The sequence below is a fragment of the Clupea harengus genome, chromosome 13 (assembly GCF_900700415.2).
Source record: "Clupea harengus chromosome 13, Ch_v2.0.2, whole genome shotgun sequence".
Classification (NCBI taxonomy): Eukaryota; Metazoa; Chordata; class Actinopteri; order Clupeiformes; family Clupeidae; genus Clupea; species Clupea harengus.
This window is the reverse complement of record NC_045164.1, coordinates 5,080,937-5,103,182: the sequence shown is the minus strand read 5'-3', so window position 1 is coordinate 5,103,182 and position 22,246 is coordinate 5,080,937. Positions and strand designations below refer to the sequence as shown.

The window sequence follows — 22,246 nt, the reverse complement described above, 5'->3', positions numbered from 1 at the left end:
AAGAGACAGAATAGGGGAGTGGATAAGAGTAGTATACCTATGGCCATGTGTGTGTGTACTGTGGATGCTATAAGAGGGAACGAAATTTCACTACAACAGTAGATAGAGAGAATAGGAAATATCTTCTTTAACTCTTTTTCACATACACACACACACGCTCACAAAGAGCATCTTCTTTGAATGGCCCGTAACACCTTAAGGCTTTCTACTAAACACACACACACACACAGACACACACACACACACACACACACACACACACACACACACACACACACACACACACACACACACACACACACACACACACACACACACACACACACACACACACACACACACACACACACACACACACACACACACAGAGAGAGAACTGGCTCAGTACCAAAGTGAATGGGTATGTTGATGCCAACAGGCAGTGTTCACATACACCTAACATGTATTACACAACACTTCAAAGAGGATCCCCTCTGGAATGGAATGGAAGGATTCGTGGCGTAACTAAAACTAAATGTCAGAGGCAGACAGGATCTGAGAAGAATCATTCTAGTGTGAACCCCTGATGCTTCTAAACCCCACCGCTTATCGCTTCCATAGTTACCAGAACTAACGCCTAGGAATCCATCTCCCAGCCTGTCTTCACTGCAGCCTTCCTGCCTCAGGAGCACTCGCCCACAGGTGACTCCATTTTCAGTCAAAGAGAATGCCTGTGAAGCCCTTGGTGTCTCTGTTTCTCTTTGATTTCCACTTCCCTTTCTGACCTCTGGGTAGAGTTGTGCTGCTGCACTCTGATCTAGGTGCCATGCTGCTGGGCTCAGCTCTGTATTCTTCCACAGGAGTGTTGAGCTCACACGCATTTCTGCTCACCAAGGAGGTGCTGAAAGCTGCTGCGAGCGATCATCATGAGATGATCTGACAGCTATTGTGAAAGGGTCTGCTCTAAGAACAGAATCAGATCGAGATGGGTTCCTCTGCGCATGCATGTCACAGGGCTGCCTTGGTGGCTTGCATGCCAGCGTTGCTTATGGCACAAAGCTTCCTATGTCTTTCACCGAATTTGAAGGCACAGAAGTGGTGAAATGTCCCTGGAGCTGCAGGTGGTCAGTCTTTCCTCTGTCCCTCAGCCTGATCCTTCAATACAGCATGCGTACACACACACACACACACACACACACACACACACACACACACACACACACACACACACACACACACACACACACACACACACACACACACACACACACACACACACTCTCTCACACACACACACACACACAGCCCACATAGGCATCTCTGAAACTCAACAATCTCTTCCCTCTATACTCACCACATTGTCTAGCCTTCCTGCCTTTTAAATAGCCATATTATAGAGACTTTCTCCATAGAAGAGTTTTCATGAAACTGTTACTTGTCATGAGTATTGCTTCCCCTTCCTGAGATCACTGCTGTAGCTACACAGCCTGAAGGCTAGCATGCTGTTTGATAAGAAGTGATTCATCATTAACGATGATCACAAACACAAACATTCACCATTAATGATGATGAATATGTATACATGTTCTCTCTCACTCCCGCTCGTTTCCATCTATCTCCTTTTTTCTTGCTCCTACATATCAGCATGTTCTACACAAATTCGTTTGAAATGTGAACATGAGAATGGAAAACTCCCAGGATGCACAGGATCTGATATGCATAACTCTGATGTATAACCTTGCATCACCGCTGAGAGCGTGTTAGTCTCAAAGAGCCTCCGCACCGGTGGCATCCTTCAGAACAGCACTGAAACATCCACTGACGGAGCAGAGCTGGAGCGTCTCTGAACATGTGCCAGGTAGACCATCGCTCAGCCATCTGATGGCAGGTTTCTAGAGGGCACTGTGACATTGGGCCATCCCCATGCCTCCACTTTCTCCACCCCTCCACCACATCTCTGTCAGGGGTACTTTTCTTATCCACCCAACGACACAAACACACACACACACACAGAGAAAGAGGGAGAGCGAGGTACACACACAGATATGCGCACATAGACACACACACACACAAACCTCCTGAGGAGATCCCTGCTGCTGCCACTTCTGGCTTACACCACTATACATCTCTGGATCACACAGGGACCATTCTCACTCATTACTTTTCCTTTATGCAGACATCCACATAAACATTCAATGACACGCTAGTGTACACACACCTTATATATATATATATATATATATACACACACACACACACACACACACACACACACACACACACACACACACACACACAGAAAACAAACACACATGCGAAACTACACCCATTCCTTGACATACACACACGCACACACATTAAAGTTTAACACACATACACATTCACACTTCCGAAGACACATGTGCACTCCCACACACACTAACACTCCCACACAAAATGAGCACCTGAGGTCATGCTAGCTTAAGTGGCAATTTTCTGATGCTCACACGACTGGAGGCTGCTCATATATTGCTACAGTGTCTCATGAGACAGTGGGCAGAGCTCAGCAAGGCGATGCTCAGCGCCACGGCAACCACACACTCAGGCCCTGCTGTGGAACCACATTGTTGTCAAGGTGACACTTCAGATACCAGTCTCCCCCGAAAAAAAAACAATCCTCCCATTGAGCACTTCTTTTTGACAGAGGCGCAGTCATGAAGCCCACCAAATTAACTGATACCGCGCTTCACTTGGATGGTAGTGGGTACGCTGCTCCTTGACACTCTATTGTGCATCATAAATGCTGCACTGGCAATCACAGATCTCAGATCAGTCACCAGTTATTTATTCTGTCCTTATTCACCGTAAGTCAACACAAAAACACTGCTCTCGAATCAGCATTCAGATCTCTCTCTAGCAGCTTTGCAAATGTCGGCTTATTCCATGGCAGTAGTGACACCACGTCAAGGGGGGAAGGTCCAGCTGATTGTCTTTGGTGACATCTTGGATGCCTGGGGAAGTGACATCATGCTAGTACTGACAGTTGATCTGGTGATCTGACACAGAAGCTAGAACGGCATCAGTATCATGTCATGCCCCTTAAAGGTGCAGTGTGTAGGATTTAGTGCCACCTAGTAGTGAAATTGCAGATTGCAACCAACTGAATACCTCTTCCTTACCCCTTACTTTCCAAGCATGTTGGAAAATGTACAGAGTCCATCAGGTGCCAGTAGCATCCTCCAAAATTATCCAAAATCATCTACAACCGCATTGAGTAGCCATAATATGTCAAGTGATGAGGTTACTTTAGATAAATATTTTGAAATTGTATTTAGTTATTTAGTCCGTAAAACTATAAGTCATGGCTTCCATGGACTGCAAATTGTGAAGTTTGGCTATGTTAGCTGTGACCTGAGCTCGGCAACGTCACTGGGTCTTTTGGGTCCAAATAACAGAGATCAATTCTAGATTCTAATTCTAGCTAAATATTAAGTACGATCCTCCATTTGTCAAAATGTGGGTTCTCAAACTTCTCAACACAAAATGGTTAGCCAGCACCAGCAGCCACTGATTCCTCTCTTCTTCTTCTTCTTCTTCTTCCTCTTCCAACCGACACCAAAATCAAGCTACTTGAACCTAAAAATGCTAAAGGCCCTCTCTAGAGCCAGTGTTGCCCTCTCTAGAGCCAGTGTTGATCAGTGTTGCCCTCTCTAGAGCCAGTGTTGATCAGTGTTGCCCTCTCTAGAGCCAGTGTTGATCAGTGTTGCCCTCTCTAGAGCCAGTGTTGATCAGTGTTGCCCTCTCTAGAGCCAGTGTTGCCCTCTCTAGAGCCAGTGTTGATCAGTGTTGCCCTCTCTAGAGCCAGTGTTGATCAGTGTTGCCCTCTCTAGAGCCAGTGTTGCCCTCTCTAGAGCCAGTGTTGATCAGTGTTGCCCTCTCTAGAGCCAGTGTTGATCAGTGTTGCCCTCTCTAGAGCCAGTGTTGATCAGTGTTGCCCTCTCTATAGCCAGTGTTGATCAGTGTTGCCCTCTCTAGAGCCAGTGTTGCCCTCTCTAGAGCCAGTGTGATCAGTGTTGCCCTCTCTAGAGCCAGTGTTGATCAGTGTTGCCCTCTCTAGAGCCAGTGTCCCTCTCTAGATCAGTTGTTTGCCCTCTCTAGAGCCAGTGTTGATCAGTGTTGCCTCTCTAAGCCAGTGTTGATCAGTGTTGCCCTCTCTAGAGCCAGTGTTGCCCTCTCTAGAGCCAGTGTTGATCAGTGTTGCCCTCTCTAGAGCCAGTGTTGATCAGTGTTGCCCTCTCTATAGCCAGTGTTGATCAGTGTTGCCCTCTCTAGAGCCAGTGTTGATCAGTGTTGCCCTCTCTAGAGCCAGTGTTGCCCTCTCTAGAGCCAGTGTTGATCAGTGTTGCCCTCTCTAGAGCCAGTGTTGCCCTCTCTAGAGCCAGTGTTGATCAGTGTTGCCCTCTCTAGAGCCAGTGTTGCCCTCTCTAGAGCCAGTGTTGATCAGTGTTGCCCTCTCTAGAGCCAGTGTTGCCCTCTCTAGAGCCAGTGTTGATCAGTGTTGCCCTCTCTAGAGCCAGTGTTGATCAGTGTTGCCCTCCCTCTCTAGAGCCAGTGTTGATCAGTGTTGCCCTCTCTAGAGCCAGTGTTGATCAGTGTTGCCCTCTCTAGAGCCGGTGTTGCCACTCTCATAGAGCCAGTGTTGATCAGTGTTGCCCTCTCTAGAGCCAGTGTTTGCCCTCTCTAGAGCCAGTGTTGATCAGTGTTGCCCTCTCTAGAGCCAGTGTTGTCCATTCTGAGCTACTGCGGGTTCCATGGAAGACATCATATGAAGGGCTTATTCTAAGCTAACGAAAGCAAAATGATTTGTAATCACAGGTGATTATACTGTACATTAATAAAAACATAATTATTAATACTATACTCCATTTCTGCTAATAGATCCCCCTAAATCCTACACACTGCACCTTTAAGGGGGGACTCAGCCACAGAGCCCTGGAATAAGGGATACCAGAGGACTCATTTATACAGGGGGGTTAAATACGTCGCTCAGGACCTCACTGTGCTGGGGGAACACTGTTGAGCAAACAGACACACAGTGGCTGACATGTTTTCCTAATCTGTGTTAAGATGCCGGGGCGTGTTGTTTGAGAACACAGGCGGACCCATGGTGGTGGAGATGGGAATATTTGTTGCAACTTGGCAACAGGCAGCTGAGCTGGGTTGCATTTTTCATAATCAGTTTTGAAGGTTTAGAGAAATGCATGCAGTGCTATTTCAGGACACACACACACACACACACACACACACACACACATACATACACACACATATACACACCAGGACGTGTTTTTTGTGTGAATAAAATCTTGACTAAAACACAAAAAATGAGCGCGACCGGTGTTGATGATAATGGCCATGATGGCTGAATGGAGATTGGTTCTTACCTTGGCCGTGGCCTCCTTAATGGATAGACTCAGTGCCTGTTCCTGCTCCTGAAGTCTACAACAATAGAGAGGGGAAACAAGACAGTGAATTCAATTTGTGCAATTCCTTTCAAACCTGCTGCCCAACATCACCCAAAAAAACAATAATCCATTCAGCTAGTGGAAATGTTCCCTCTCAGTAAATGTCAGCAGCACCCATTTGGGCTTTGGTGTTTCTAGAGTGCTCCACTGACAAGTATGGTCGACTAAAGAATTGACCAGTTTGCTTTCATGAGAAAAAAAGACACACTGAAGAAGGAAAAATAATAAGACACAGAACCAGGGATACAGCCAAACATATTCTACAGAATTCAACCTCAAACATTTATGAAAAATGGCCTCCCCACACCCAAAATCACCAGCAAAAAGAGGGGATAGAAGGAATGCCTCCAAGCTTTCTTCTCGGTGGTCCAGCGCCAGCCCTTGGAACAGCTGTAGTGCTGTCTGTTTAACAAATTCACAATAACAAAGGGATAATGAACAAGATTAATAAGGCTGCCTTGCTAGACAACACGGTCTGGCGGGCAGAGAGGCCGGGGCCCCAGCTGGGCAAAGCTGGTGAAACACTGCCCCCACTTGGCCAAGAACTCAACTGCATCTCCAGAGAGCCCGAATCTGCACAACCTCAGATAAACCCGCTCCTCTACAGGTAGCTTGTTAATGGCACAGTGACAGGGCACGTTTTGTACCCACCAATGCCGAGGTGAGAACCTGTCAAATATCAAATATCAGAGAGACACCAGGGGTCACCGCACACAGACAGCCCCCTGACAGCCATAAACAGTCATCTGCATTTCCCCCGCTGGTGGAAAATGGCCAAGATTGCTTTCCATTACGCCTGCTCTGAGGCCATTAACTCAAGCTGGCATGTGCGAAAGAATTAATTTGCATCCGAGGAAGAAATAATAAAAATTCATGGCGGCGGTGACAGAAGCCACAGGAAGGTTCAATTTCATTTGCGAGCCAGGTAGGACAGGTGAGAAGGATGTAGGGGGTGAAGGGAAGATGGAGGGAAGAACAGAGAGAGGGAGAAAAAGAGAGAGGAATAGAGAGAAAGGCTGCATAAATAAAAGCGAGAGAGAGAGAGAGAGAGAGAGAGAGAGAGAGAGAGAGAGAGAGAAAGAGATGGAAAGAACAACCTGACCCAATATTATTTCCATCAGACTTCAAACAACTGCTCGACTCAGCCCACTTATAGAAGCTGAGTTGTATAAAAAGAAATCTCATTTCTAAAACTGTGTCCAGAAAATAAATCACTGCCACCAAAGGTCCCAGTTTTTCAGGCAACGGCTGCTTTCTGTAACTGAAGATGTGTGTTTTTTATCTTCTTTTCCCATTTCTCGCCCGCTCATCTTTTGAGGATCAAACCACACTTGCACCTTGAATATATATTTCTCCGGAGCATCTGGGTTATCCAGCCAAAAAAAAAGAACATGAATACAGTCAAATTCACTGCAGTCAAGGGCTTGCATTATCATGAGAAAGTCAGAAAATCTTTTGCTTTCCCAAGACAAAAGGAATGGATTACTCTCTCCTTCACAAGCATCTCATTCTGTAGGGAAATTCACATACACAGCAGGAGCTGAGGATCTCGTCCTATCGTTTATGCTCTATGCGGATGTAGCACCGTCTTGAGAGTAAACTTCATAATAACATGGCCGCCCTCCCTAAAGGTCTGGAATGAGTCACCTGACCAAGGGTCCCTGATGCTGGCCATGATTAACCCACCCTCAGAGTGGGGAAATGTCACAGATGATATCGTTAAGCGCCGTCTAATGCAGCACTGGCCAGTGCATGGATTAGCTTTAAATGTCAGCCTGGGTGATGATTCGGAGATAACAGCAAAGCTGTGAAGGCTGCAAATAACAAACACGGGGGGAGGGGGGGGAGGGGGGGGGGGGGGGGGGAGGGAGTCGCTAATCTTCCTTTCTTTTCTTTTCAGCATTTTCTCTGTTCACATCTCTTCATCTTCTCCTCCGCACAACCATTCAGCAGCATTCGGGCCTCGACTGAATCTATCACATCAAATCCAGGATACCTGCTATTGTCTGTTAAAACCCCTCCTGTGCATCTGTCTTATCACTGTTTGCTTTGATGTGCTATTTGTACAGCTCAGTGCTGCCCCCTGGCTGTCAAGTCTAGACACAATCACAGTCCAGACACAATATGATTTCAATGAGTAGAGGATTTTAATCTCCTGAGCTAATAGTTTGTCTCTATTTGAAACTACTTTCTTTCAATACAATTTTTTTCCAATACCTGCTATCTTGCTCTTCTTCTGTCTATACCAAAAGTAAAACAGCGCAGTAGACTCATTATCCAGAGCCAACACCGATTCCTGACCTCAAGCTTAACTTGCCATTCCCGCAACAGTTCATCTGGTTTCTCAGACAGAACTACTCTCTCTGGCACCCTCTGGTGGTGATTTGGATAAGTGCAGGGCCTCACCTGTTGAGCAGGGGTGGGGGCGAGAGGCAGATGCGAGTGCGGTGCTGTGAGGTGAGCAGGTCCTCCAGGGCACGGCCCATCTGCCGGAGGTGTGCGGGGTCGCAGCTGTGCAGCACGGGGCCCTCCACCTCCTCCAGCTCCTGCTGCTGCTCCTCATGGGCGATCTGCTCGTGCAGAGCAGCACCGCGCTCCTGAAGTTCAGCCAGCCGTGCTCGGAGCTCACGGACCTCGGCCTGACAGAGAGAAAGAAAATGGTAAGAAATGATAAGAAAAAGAAGAAAGAAAAAAAAAGAACAATTGAAAATGAGAGACACCATTAAAGGGAGGAGGGACAGGTAAGCAATGAGGCCGAGGCAGAGGAGAATTCGAGGAAAAGGAGTGAACGTGATAAAACATTATCATAACATAACATCAATAAGGAATGATGAGAAAGAGATAGAGGGAGTCACGCCCAGTGGAAAATCCAGCAGAAATGACCACTTGACCCATAAACAGTCAGGAGTGTGGTAATCATGAAGCATGAATACATGCAGCTGTTTTACAGACACTTTCTCCACACTTCAGGGTGCATAACAGAAAAGCTTCATCAATGCTGATGGAGATCATTTCCAAGCACTGTTAATGACTTAAGAATATATTAATCAAGTGCCTTGTATTAATATATTCCTTGTATGAATCATGTGCTTATGAAAGCAGGAACATGGCTTTTCTGTGTGCGTGTGTAACTTAGATTATTAGGTGCCACTTAGTCTGCATATGTACAAGAGCATGTTTAGACCAGAGGTGATAAGAAGGGTCGAACTGTGCTTCTTTCGACCTTGCAAAACTTCCATCCTTGCCTCGGATGTCAGAGATCCACCACGTGGTTATCCCTGCTGAACACTAAACTTCTGTCTATATAAACCTTGTGCGATATGTTTAATATTGCTTCACTTTCAGCCTTGTGCTGGGAGTGAGCCTGATTGCAATTGTTGTTGTTGTTTGTCTAATAAATATACTTATATGCAGCTCCGGAGTCCTGAGGTAACTAGGGTGAATTTTCACCTAACAAATGCTTTACACAGATCAGACAGTATAGGTGTCTAACCCCTCACCTCAACCAGCTGTACACAGACACAGTGCAATATTTGGGCAGGGCACGATTCCCTTCTGGAGGTTTCTCAGCTTTATTCACAGGGCACGGGTTTTATTATAGCTATCACAGTGTGATACCGGCTAGATGAAATATTCAAAAGGAGCATTTCTGACACCAGACTTAAGGTATATAACCTTCAGTAATTCAGCTAACCAAATTGATCTGATTTAATCACTGTGCCCCAACCACCCAGGCATACGTGCTTTGACTCAACAGCCTACAGGCTTATCCTTGCTACTATCAATTCTACTACTGCATTCAGTAACTGCCCCTAAACAGAGGACGTGCCATCCAAAGTCTTACTAGATATTACCCAGTGACCTTCAAAGATCCTGAACGGTTTTGAACCTACTTCAATGAGCTGTTTCTCCTGAAGCAGATGCTCCTTCTTCTGCTGGGAGCTCTCTGTGCTGCTTGGAGCGTCAGGACATCCAGAAGTCTCTGCCGTATCCCTTTAAGAGATGAAAGGAACGTTGTGTTATGTTGGTGCGGATGTAATTGTGTCTTTCTGAAGATTAAGCGGCTCCTATTCATATATTTAAAATTAATTAAAAATGTCCCACTGCTCTGGGCTGAAGATGTACACAGGAAAGGCAAACGTGTCAGCATGAGGAAAATACAGTCAAGACAAAGACTGGCTCTCTGTGCAGGATTTGATATGGTAGCATAAATAAGAGATGACTTCATCTGTGCGCAGATTTGCCCTTAAAAAAGCTTAAACACGAGCGAGATTCAGACAATTGTATCAGGAAAACATAACACACACACCCACACACACACACACAAACACACACACACACACACACAAAGAAACCGGACGGCAGGTCCTCTCACATGCCATTCCAGCAGAGAGACAACAGCAGGGCCCCACCTGACTTCCTTCCTGCTCTAAAGCCTATTTTCAGACCGAGCCACCACCACTGGTGCTAGCCTTTACTGTTGTGTGAAAACACTGCTCAAACTATGCTTCGGTCTGTACATTACTTGTATGTAATGAATCTCAAATGTTTTTATGGGTAGTATAATGTCAATTATACAGTCGATGTGACTAATAAGTATTTCCTAAACACTGTGATCTGATGTGGTGAATGTGTTAAGCCATGTGCACGAGAGGAGAGCCTGTGGAGATCAAGACTGACCTGCATTCTGTGTTTGTCCGCTGGAGGGCGCTGTTCACAGCTGTGCGTAGCCGGTCCAGGAGGCCACACACGGCGGGGTGTCTGGAGGGGAGGCCCGGCTGCAGGGAGGCCCGCTCTCTCCTCAGCTCCTCCAACTTCTTCCCAAAGCGCTCCGCTGAGAATCAGACGTGTCTTACATTTGATTTGATTCAGCGGTTTTTGGTAAACACAACGCTTTATGACCGCTTGCCCCCTCCAGAGGTTGAATGACAACAGACAGAATACACGTTCACACTAGCACACAGCCAAATATGCATGCATGCTCTCTCTCTCTCTCTCTCACACACACACACACACACACACACACACACACAGACGCAAATACACGCACGCCCGCATGCAGGAACGCACGCACGAACACACACACACACACACACACACACACACACACACCCGCTCACACATAGTTTTGTGGCTAACAAATGTTCCCTTTGGCAGGCATTCATTCTCTTCCAACTAGACTACCTGAGTGGTTCCTAATGGTCAGAGACCCAATGACTGTTTTTGGTTGTGTTTCACCATTTCGTATGGTTTGAATAGCCCATGTACAGGGGTGGGTCATGTCTGCATGTCCTAAAAGCATTCCACATTAGAAACTGAGCACTTCTGTAATATTTTTTTCATCCTTATCCAGCTAGCATTCTCGCATCGACACTATCGTATCTGCCTGAGCAGATGTTGTGGCTTCACTTAGGCTAGGAATGGCCTACACTGTGAACCCACTTCCTGTTTTTAAATAAGAAATAAATATCATAGCTGTACACTAACAGCCAAACAAAGCAAACTCTGCCGCTCCAAGTATGATATTATAAACACAGACGTATATTCAGTGGTTAGGTAGAGTATAGTGTTTCACTAAGGGGGGTAGTATATGGGTTTCTACAACCTCACCGAAAAGCTAATTTTGCAAAGTCACAAGACGGCAGTTCAATAGTACAGGAGGGTAGACTGTAAAACTAAACAAACCTGACCTACTTATTATACCCTTAGATAGTCCAAGGCCTCAGAAGAAACTCAAACTATTTATCCCGGTCATGGGACGTTCCTCTTTAAAAATGATGCCCCCAACAGACAGACAGACATCTGATTAAACACAAAAGTGAAATGTGGGTCAAAAATGTGACTTGGTTGATAAGAAAGCCACTGAGATGATAGCCTATGGGACAAATGTGCTAAGAATAGATAGGGGAATTAAATATGGGACTGATAAATGAGTGAGGTTGAGGACCTCTTATTACAAATTTGTCAAGTAATTAATCACATACCATAAGAGTACACTTTTCAACGTTAGTGGCAAACTAAGGACTTAACTCAGTAATAGGCAAGAAAGGGAGTTCATGTAAACAGGGGAATGATACAGCTTAGTGCTTTTCCATTGATGAGAGAGAGAAAGAGAGAGAGTGAGAGAGAGTGAGAGTGAGAGTGAGAGAGAGTGAGAGTGAGAGTGAGAGTGAGAGAGAGAGAGAAAGAGCAGGGAAGGAGGGAAAGCAGGAGGCTTCCATTAGCACAGGGGTGTCATCTGAGTGGTGCAGAGATGGAGAACACACACACACACACACACACACACATACATACATACATACATACGCACGCGCGCGCACATGGACACGGACGCACATGCACACGCACATCTCATTCTGACATGGAGCTGATGGACAGACAGACAGATCTGGGCCAGCACACAGCAGATGATATTCTGCTACAGATCAGACTGCAACATCACACTCAGAAGCATCTCCGACCTCCACTGCTCACCAAGGGTCGGTTATGAATATGCCATGGTCATAGTCAGGATTTGAGAGGTGGTTGGGTTTTCTTACACATTCAGATAAGGTGAAGATTATATAAATACATGCATTAGTCGATCCTTAGCGTCAGCGCAAATGTATATGTGTGTGTGTGTGTGTGTGTGTGTAAATATGTGTGCGTATGTATGTACAGGGGCTGTTGAGAGGGAGTGAAGTCACATTCCAAGCTGAGCAGCTAATCTGAGCTGAACGTGGCAAAATGGCCATGTTGAAAGCAAGAACAGATGACAGGACATGTGATACATTGTTTTTATGACACTTGTTTGTGGACAGCATCAAGGCGTGAGCGATGTAAGCAAACCACAAAACACCAGTCATCAACTTTCTCTCTGGCACTCTTTAAACGAGTACACAGAGGCCCTAAGATGACCTTATATGGAGGAGTTTTAGATCTGAGACATTCCTTCCACGGGGCATGGACAGAAACCTGTTGTTGATGGTGAGGTTTTCTTTAGAATAATTATAGATACACAAAGTGGATGGAAAAAAAGAGTGCCTGTCATCAGTCATCTAGCAAATACTAAATGAAGAGATAATAGTGTTTTACCTGAATCATAGTCATCATCAGTCAAATACTAGATGAAGAGATCTTAAGCGTGTTTGACCTGAATCATAGTCATCATCAGTCAAATACTAGATGAAGAGATCTTAATCGTGTTTGACCTGAATCATAGTCATCATCAGTCAAATACTAGATGAAGAGATCTTAATCGTGTTTTACCTGAATCATAGTCATCATCCAGCACTGCCTTCTGCTGTAGTCTGTAAAGCTTCACCATCATGGATTCAACCTATAATGTAATCAGATTGAAATTATTACCAAACACTGAAATGTGGTTTTGTTGCTGTAAAAATAACAATTATAACTTATATTTGAGTACATTCCATGCTTAATATTAATCTTATACTGTTACCTGAAAAAAGCTTGTATTTGTTAAACCTTTATAACATATCATCATGGCCAGTTATTTGTCAAAGGCACCTTTTCCCATCCGTTTCCATTCACTACAGGAGGAAGTATCTGGGAGTGTCTGTCCCATGTTCAGCATGATGACAGCAATACAATAATAATACCACTGTTAAAAAGGTTGCCATGACGGAGGGAGTACTTTTACATTTTTACAACTTTATTTCTCTGTATTTTCATTAAAGTAAGAGTTAAATACTTTCCTCAAATAAACAGTGTGCTTTGCTTTAGGAGTCCAGTGTTACAGTAGGGTTTTTATGAAACAATTGAAAACCTTACGGAATGAACTATGTTGACTTCTAGAAACGAAGCTTGCCAGAATGGCTGGATCAGATGTAGCGTTCATGGATATAAATGACAGCCTCTACCTGCTAATTGTATTAATGTTATACTTCTTCCTGATTGAAATGGTATTCACAGCCCTATTTATATTCACTTCCTTCCTAAGAATATCTACACAACTCAAATTACTTGTGATGATCATAACATAATACCAGTGTGATATAAATGTAGATGGTGTTTTCAGGCAGCATGAACATTGTATATTTAAATGGTAAATGGACTGCATTTGTATAGCTCTTTTCTACTCATAGAGCACTCAAAGCACTTTACAGATGAATGCCTCAGACATCTACCCAATCACACACCGATGGCGGAGGCTAATATCTAACCTGCGCGTCGGGAACGGTTGGGGGCTCAGTGTTTTGCTCAAGGACACTTTGACACTTGGTGAGGAGGAGAGACCCCCCCATCTCTCCCCATCTCTCTCCCTCTATCTCCCCATCTCTCCCCATATCTCTCTCTCTCTATCTCCCCATCTCTCTCTCTCCCCATCTCTCTCTCTATCTCCCCATCTCTCTCTCTCCCCATCTCTCTCTCTCTCTATCTCCCCATCTCTGCCTCTCTCTCTTTCTCTCTCTATCTCCCCATCTCTGCCTCTCTCTCTCTATCTCTCCATCTCTGCCTCTCTCTCTCTCTATCTCCCCATCTCCCCATCTCTCTCTCTATCTCCCCATCTCTCTCTCTCTATCTCCCCATCTCTCTCTCTATCTCCCCATCTCTCTCTCTCTATCTCTCCATCTCTCTCTCTCTATCTCCCCATCTCTCTCTCTCTCTATCTCCCCATATCTCCCTCCATCTCTACTCTCCACTAATAACTCATTTATTATCAATTTGTTTGTGTCTATTGCATCTAGATTTGAGAAGGGGTCTTCACCTTAGTATTTGTTCGGGTGCTCTGCAGGCATTCCTGCAGCACACCATCATACTTCTTTAGGAGAGCGTCCCAGGTCTGGTCAGAGGATGGAGTGGTGCTCTCATACCCTGAGGTCAGCGAGGACGCGGAGGCGGCATCGGATGAGTCTATGGAGAGGGAGGACGTGGCCTCGGTATCCAGGGAACAGCTGTCCGAGTCAGGGGGACTCTCCCTCGCGTCTCCCGAGGCCGTGGAGGGGGACATCCTCTCACTGCTGCTCCAGGGCATGACTTCAGCCCCTGTCCACAACTCACCCCCCAGGAACAAATCCTGCACCTTCTCTACCCGCTTACCAGGGACAGAGGCAGGGGCCTCAGAGGCTAACCCTCCAGGGACTGACCGAGTGCCTGACATTTGGTTTGTGGACTGAGAACTGGTCCATGATTGGTCAGAAGTTCTAGATCTCAATGGTGATTGGTCCCTTATTGTTGACTCAGGCCCTGTTTGCTTGGGTCTGTGTGTGCTACCTAGTGCATGGTCAAGTGCTAGAGAATTAAGTGTACATGAAGGAGGTTCAGGTGCCTGTTGACCTAAGGAGTCTTTAGACAGAGAGTCAGTAAACATTTCATCCAAGCTCTCCCTTGCATCCAGGGACATCTGAATGAAGCTGAAGCTGGAGTTAAAAGTATCCTTCAGTGGGGAGGTCTGGGGAGATCCTGAGTGGTACGAGGAGCAGGACTGCGAGCCTGAACTAGACAAGTTCCTGCCAGAACAGCTGCCTTCACGAGAGGAAGAAAAGCCCCTTATCTGATAGTTTTGGGAGTCTGCTTGCTCCTCTGCAGACAGTGGTCGATGACACTTGGCCTTGATGGGCGAAACACCATTAACTTGGCCACCTCTCCTGGCGCAAGAAGCAGAGGCGTTGGGCAGACCGGGCGCTCTGTCCTCCTCCCCTTTGGTGGTGCCCAGATGTCGGGGCAGGTCTGTCCTCATGTACCCTGGCCTCCGCTGGCATCTCTTACGGGAGGCACTGCCCACTGGGGAACCTGGGCCACCTGTCCACACAGAGATTACAGATTAGCACTGTCACGCCAAATCCCAATCCAGGGAAAACATTACAGGAAGCCAGCATGACGTTCACTGGCTGGCTGTGCCACTACAGACTGTGTTAAATCAAACCTCAAGGGTGAATGATGAAACTGCTGCGTTAAATCAGTGTACAGACACTTTACTTATTATTCTGTAGTGAAACTGTGAAAGTGTGAACAGAATAGCTCCTTATCAATTTATGGTTGATCATCTTATTTTTGCATTGCTAACAGACATGAACAACCACACTGTAATCAGTGCACGTACCAATTATTATGGGATGTTTCAGCTAAACAAAGGGAGCCTCAGTGAGTCGATATGAAGCATTAAGAAAACAACCAAAAATGAGACAAACTACTGCTATGCATGAGCAACATGATAACAATGCAGTTTTAATGTTCCTTTTTTGTCACCAAAAGCAACACAAGCAAGACCAGCCTATCCACACATCATTGCCACATAACTGAGATCTAACGACAGAAATATAAACCCCAACATTATGGGGCATAGGAATTCACTTAATTTACCTTAATGCATACTGTGGTTCTGGAGTTTCCCTTTTGTGTGTCTGGGCAAGGAAACTCATGTGATATGACACGGCACAACACGTATCAAATGACACTGAACAGCTGAGGATCCCATGTGCATGTGCCAGAGGAACTACAGCTAACGCCTGTGAGCATGAAGCATGACCACTGTGTCTGAACGTGTGAAGATAATCCAGCTGTTGCTAAATGCCACACTCACACAGTCATTTTTGCTCATTATTGAGCCACAACGCACATATCCAAAGCCATGTTGCGAAAGCAATCAGTTTCAGTCTTACAGTGAAAATGTTTGAGATATGTAGTTATACTAGCATTACATATTGATTTGGCCGTTTGGATTGTTTGATTTATTTAATGTGGCAGTCCTTGTTTTGGGGGAACATGGACTGCCTATTCGAGCACAAAAGACTGAAAGACGTGTGAGTTGGTCTTGTTCTCTGTGAGAAAATACTGCAAGAGGAGGCACAGTGGAAGCCTCAACGGCCTCTTTGTGCTGTGTGCAGCTGTGGTACCCCCCTCCTCAAACACACACACACACACACACACACACACACACACACACACACACACACACACACACACTCCATTTATGCCTCTCTGTATCTTTCTCCGTCTGTCTCTCTCTAATTGACCATCAATCCTTGGCCTCTAGTAACTTTGGAGATGGCAACTGTAATGAACCCCTCTTGCATCGACAAGACCAGACCCCAGTTGAAGACACCAGGTTAGATAGATAGATAGATAGATGGATACTTTATTAATCCTGAGGGAAATTTAGGTAGGTTGAATTGAATGGTGATGGTGGAGAGAATACTTAATCCTACATAAAAGTTCAAATTTGTCATTCAAAAAGCATAATGATTTTTAAATGGTTTGTTTGTCAATAAATGTCATTGCCTATATTTATCACCAAAAACCAGTTTGTTCATTGACTACTTTCGACAGCATAATAAATCATAATAATGTTCTACATCCATAAAGTAATAACCTAACGACCTTTACGCTGTCTAATGATGTCACCACAAAGGAATGTCTTCTGCGGCAGAGTAGGGGAGGGGTGAGGGAGTTAATTGAGACGGAACCCCATCAACATCCTCTTAGGAAGCTAGTGAAGTCCGCAGGACAAAGACAGGGCATTGACCACCCCTCTCTCCTTTCATCCATCTACACCCCCATTCTCTCACTCTCACTCATATTCTCTTTCTGCCTGTCTCTCCCTCTATCAGCCTCAGCCTCAGACTCTCTCTCTCTCTCTCTCTCTCTCTCTCTCTCTCTCTCTCTCTCTCTCTCTCTCTCTCTCTCTCTCTCTCTCTCTCTCTCTCTCTCTCTCTCACACACACACACACACACACACACACACACACACACACACACACACACACACACACACACACACACACACACTCTCCCCAGAGGATGCACCCCTGTGTATCATGTTACACTGGCTTCCATTAGGAGAGTCTAGGCAAACTGGGGTTTCAGCGTACAGCATATGAGCCCAAAGGGAAACATGAGCTGCACCATGTTCCATCTGCCACAGGTATTGTGTAGCCCCTAGCTTTGTCCGAGGGATGAAAGTGAAAAACATAACCATTCACGCTGTTCGAACGAGCACTGACACCGGTTTTAAAAGGGTCTGTAATCCCCGCAAAAGGAAGGGAACTTCTGCAGAGCACCCCCATTGTTAGCAGCAGTCTAACGAGCAGTCTGCTTCACTTGACTATGAAGTCAGCAGTTTTCTGGTATCACTTAAAAGTAGCGTTGTTCTTGAAAGCAAACAACAGCAAGTAGAAACGGCACAGTTGCTATTGCTTGCTAACTTGCTACTGCTTCACGCTTGACAGTATTCATAGCAACCCCACTGTGTCTTGCTTCACATTCATAAATTGCATTAATGTTTGTTTCTCAAAAGGAAGTGACAAATGGCTAACTCCAATGACACAACTGATACTGCCAGGAGAAGCAAGGTATTAGCATGCCATGGTAAGAAGTGTAGCATGCTGCAGAGCCAGTCAGCTTGAGAAAGCAGGGGCTCTCTTGAGAGATGTCCATGTATTTACCTTAGATGATTAAAGAGGCCTTGCCAGACCCCCCTCTGTTAAAACAAGCCTTCCCATTGGCTGATTGCAGTTCTTCAGCACAAGAGTGCAGGAATGTGGAGGAGCTCGTAAAAAAAAGAGAGAGTTTGAGGAGCAAACGCATCTGTCTCAGACACACATTCTTGTGTGAGCATGGCTTGTCTTTGAAGCTAGCTCAGGAGAGCCCAAACTGTCACTTACAGCAAAACCACATAAATAGAGGAAGTGAGAGTGGATATTTTTCGCAACTTTTTTCCCCTCCTTTTTAAAACATGAGATGTGGCTAGTGAGAGGAAAACATGCAAGGGGGTACATGGAGACAGCCTCCTTCTTTGGTGTTGTTTTGTTTATCAATTTGTTTGTCTTCCTCTACTGATCCCCTGTTTAAACTGCCATGTCCATGTCCAAGTCAAACCAAAATCTAACTTAAAATAAATGAAAATAAAGACAATATTCAGGTTTCTATTGAAAAGCTTGTTCAAGAGAGAATTGGCCCTTTCTTGGTTAACTGTGTTTACGAGACACCGGATTTAATTCATTTGTGCATCCAATATTGAGTGAGCGTCTCGACTCGGCGATGGAATTCCTTCCGTTGCTGATTTGGCACTGCCGCATACGCACTTCCTCTTCAGACACAAGAGAGACATAAGCCAGCTGAAATGTTTGAATCAACACAAAGTTTCCCAGGGATAAGTTTGTCTGCTACTCATTCCATAGCATCTATTTTAGCAAAGCTGTGCATCAAGGGAGCGGCTGAAACTAAACTGACTCAAGTGGACTTAAGAGGGAACCCACACTGCTACACAGGTGGCAAACAAATCCCTCTGATTAGCATCAGTATTAGTATTTTATTAAATACCTTCATTGAGGTCCTTCATCTGGCAAATATTGCCTCTGCCATAACAGAAGTCAGGTGTTTAGGGTAATAACATTCGGGGGGATTTAGAAAAGTATATGCGTGTCAGGTATGGCTCACTTACAGCAGGCATCTATAAGAGTGTCTGCTGGCCCTAATCCTCACATGCTGAAGAAGTCCCCTAAGGTTTCAGGTTCATTTTGACTGCCAGAGCAGTCAGCATATGACACACGATACTTACACGACAATAAGACATTATTTTGGTTTGGAAAATCGCAAGGTTCAGCAAATACTTGGCTTGGTTAAACATCCTTTGAAGTTATGTCAAGGTGGGATTATTTTAAAATAAGAAAATCTTATCTCAAATTTTCACTTTGATTTATTATATTTGGATTTCTTACCGTGTTGGGAGTAGAAATAACATTGTTTCTAAAAGCAACCTTCAAAGAAGGGGTTCTGAGGGGTATTGTCATTGGAAAGATCTTATGCTGACTCTAAAACCTTCATGAGAATTTCTCAACAGTTCTGATAAAAATGCCCTTTGTTTTGCTGCTACTCTGATCCAGGTCTTCAGTACTGACGAATATGCATGGCAATAGGCCTATATGTCAATAAACTGTATTGATCCACTTTTGGTGACCTGGCAATAATTGTAAGTACAAACACATGTAAAAGCCTGTCCGCAATAGCTAAAGTAGGCTAAATGGGTTAAATCAGAAGGCACACTGTGCAGCAGGCACAATAAGAGTTGCACAGACTGGTGATGGGCAAGAAATGCATCCTTTAAATGTAATAATATAATTTAGTTCCTTAACACTCAATAACATTAAATAAGCCATACTTTCACCACACATTTTAAGTCTACCTCCCCAATCCCAATTTAGACGTGACTAATGTAGTAAAGTAAACATTTTTTTAATTACCAATGTTTGTACTGAAACGTAACTTCGTCAAGGCATTATTTTATAGCACTTCGGTATCAGGCCTAGGTATTTAGATTTGACAAATATTTTATATAGGCTAAACTGACGTGGACGTAGATTCGAGGAAAGGGACGATCTCTCTAATGTATTGAAATTGATACCTCAAGATTCGCGGTTACAAAACTAACAAGAACACAGGGGGAGTAAAAACAAGAAGATAAAGACACTATTACCATCCATAAGAGCCGCACACCGGCGACAGTGAATGCCGTCGGCGTTTGCCATCGATGTGTTCTGACATTCCAGTGTGACCATCCCGGCGAACATCTTGACGAAGGGTTAGAGAACCTTAACGTTTTCCTCAGCAGAATCCTCCACTGGCATGGTTCGTGCGAGCACTGCAACTACGCCACTGAGCTCATTTCCGTTAGTAGGATAGAGTTTTCCCATAAAATGTAGACTTCTTTTGCGTCTCCCGATGGAAAAGAAAACAGACAAGGTGGCAGAGTGTCAAAGAGAGCTGATGAAACGCTTCTATTTGAAAAATCATAAAACACAAAGGCACCAAAATAATGACGTTCAAAGTCAAGATTGTTCCCGAAGATATCGCCAACACGTCGGTCAAAAGTCAAATCTGACAGACAGCACAGTGACAGACCGAAAGCAAAAGAAAAGCCAGTCCACAGACCGGTAATAAAGCGCACCGTTGCTCTAATTTGATAACTGGTCTTGTGTTCGTTGGACGGGAGAGGGCACCCCTCTGCCCTCTGATCCGTTATGTGTCGTGGTAATATGTGGGAGTTCCTCCTACGTGTATTGGAATTTGACTCCTTGTTCCTTTCAGCCATCTCCTCACTGGCTGCACGGGAAATCCATTAGAATTACGCCGAAGCGGAGATCCTCTGCCGATTGGCAGCAGAGTAGATTGTACAGTGAACAAATGCTAAACTTGCTAAATGATCTTTATATTCAGATCTGTGGGCATTTACTGAAAACTATAAACCAATAGCAATTTAATGAAATGAAAATGTAATGGGGAAAAAAACGATGTTTCATTCCATCAATTTCAATTTTGATAGTCTGAAATGAGTAGATGGGACTTCTTCATTACAGTAAGGGAGGGGAAAAAAAGTTCCAAAGAGGTCTAACTCCCTTCTCCTCAACAATCCATGTGCATGTCTTCCATCCTTTTAGTCATTCTTTCAGCCTGACTGAACTCTTACTTCTGAGAGTGTTTCCCCAGAGGCAAGCAGCGGACTGTTGCCATGAGCGAACAGAGCTGCTCTTTGTAATCATAACTGCTGCTTCTGTCCACGGATTCCCACTGCATTGAGGATCTTATGTGCAGCACAGCATCAAGCGAGGTCTGCTGACCAGCTAATTGTGACTAGCGCCTGAGGCCACTGGTTTTGGGGAACAAGGCTGACCACTGGCAGGAAGACTGACCATGAAATCAGCTGACTAGAGCCCAAGCACTTCAGTTCCTCTCATTGTGAAGTTCTCAGTATGAGGTTGGTAGATGAGTGAAAGGCACAGAGCTATGACAGATAAAGGTTCAAATCCCTGACTGAAACACACACACACACAATAAAAGAACACCCCATCATACAATTACCAAGGTGTAACTCTGACAGTAGTGAAATGCACAGTGAAATCCCCCCCCCCCCCCCCCCCCCCCAAAAAACCCATCTGTTCATTTCACAAAGCTGACTATGTAGTTGTGATTACCCTGTTGACTTAGTTATAGCTTTATCCTGCCGTTACTTGGAAAGAGAGAGTGGAAAGTACATTGGCATGAAAACTGTAAATGTTGACCTGTTATGACAATTACTGCAGTGTAACCTTTTCGATGGGCCCCCATTGGGTACGATACTGTAACTCCAGCATACATTCTCAATTTTGGCCTTTCAAAAATATTCAGTGACCACTATAGCCTGTTCATGACCAACTTTCGCTGAAGCAACGACCATGGCCTCCCAAATGCTGTTCAAAGAGGTGTATTGTCTTCCCTCACTGTAAATCTCATGTTTGAGAAGGGCGCACAAGTTCTCAACAGGATGCAAGTCAGGTAAGGAAGGGGGACAGGTCATTATATGGTCAACTTTGAGGCTTTACTATGTGTCTTTATATTTAGACTCAAGGCACCTACTTGGCATCTTAATTTTTTTCCCTTCATACTATAATTATGATTATGATAATATTTCTTTCTGATTACAGGTCTATAGCAATCACTGCTAGCCACCACCTGAAACGTATAGAATAGAAAAGCCTTTATTGTCATTGTATTTGCATACAACGAAATTTGGAAATTTTATAACATACAGAAAGTAGTTGCTTACTTAGCTATACAGTATAACTAAAAATAGTTACATACCTGTAAGAAGTAGAAGCATATCTGGTCAAGTCTTGTGGTTACATTGAAATATGTAGCAATGCTTTTCTCCACTAGATGGCATACTCAAATCATTCACTCTCACATACATACGCACACACGCAAACACACACACAAACATATCCTCACACAGATAGACTGTGTGAAGCATTTCTGATCTCGACAATATTAAAACAAATGTATACAGA

General features: G+C 44.7%; 1 protein-coding gene across 3 annotated transcripts in view; it reads right to left on the bottom strand.

Moving 5' to 3' along the window:
• The window catches only part of disc1 (DISC1 scaffold protein), a 47,391-nt gene extending 26,383 nt beyond the window's left edge, over positions 1-21,008 (bottom strand). Inside the window, exons 1-7 of one of the 3 annotated variants that reach the window (XR_004164929.2) lie at positions 19,900-21,008; positions 14,194-15,227; positions 12,732-12,801; positions 10,164-10,317; positions 9,377-9,476; positions 7,890-8,122; positions 5,403-5,457 (exon numbers count right to left, since the gene is read on the bottom strand). Coding sequence is in view for 2 of the 3 variants with exons in the window: in XM_012816943.3 (XP_012672397.2) it covers positions 5,403-5,457; positions 7,890-8,122; positions 9,377-9,476; positions 10,164-10,317; positions 12,732-12,801; positions 14,194-15,227; positions 19,900-19,993 (1,740 nt within the window). In the remaining variant the exon portion in view is untranslated. Of the gene's footprint in view, positions 1-5,402; positions 5,458-7,889; positions 8,123-9,376; positions 9,477-10,163; positions 10,318-12,731; positions 12,802-14,193; positions 15,228-17,869 lie in introns of all 3 variants that reach the window. The other 2 variants (XM_012816943.3, XM_031578697.2) reach the window with 2 other exon arrangements.
• Between the last annotated feature and the right edge of the window lie 1,238 nt (positions 21,009-22,246).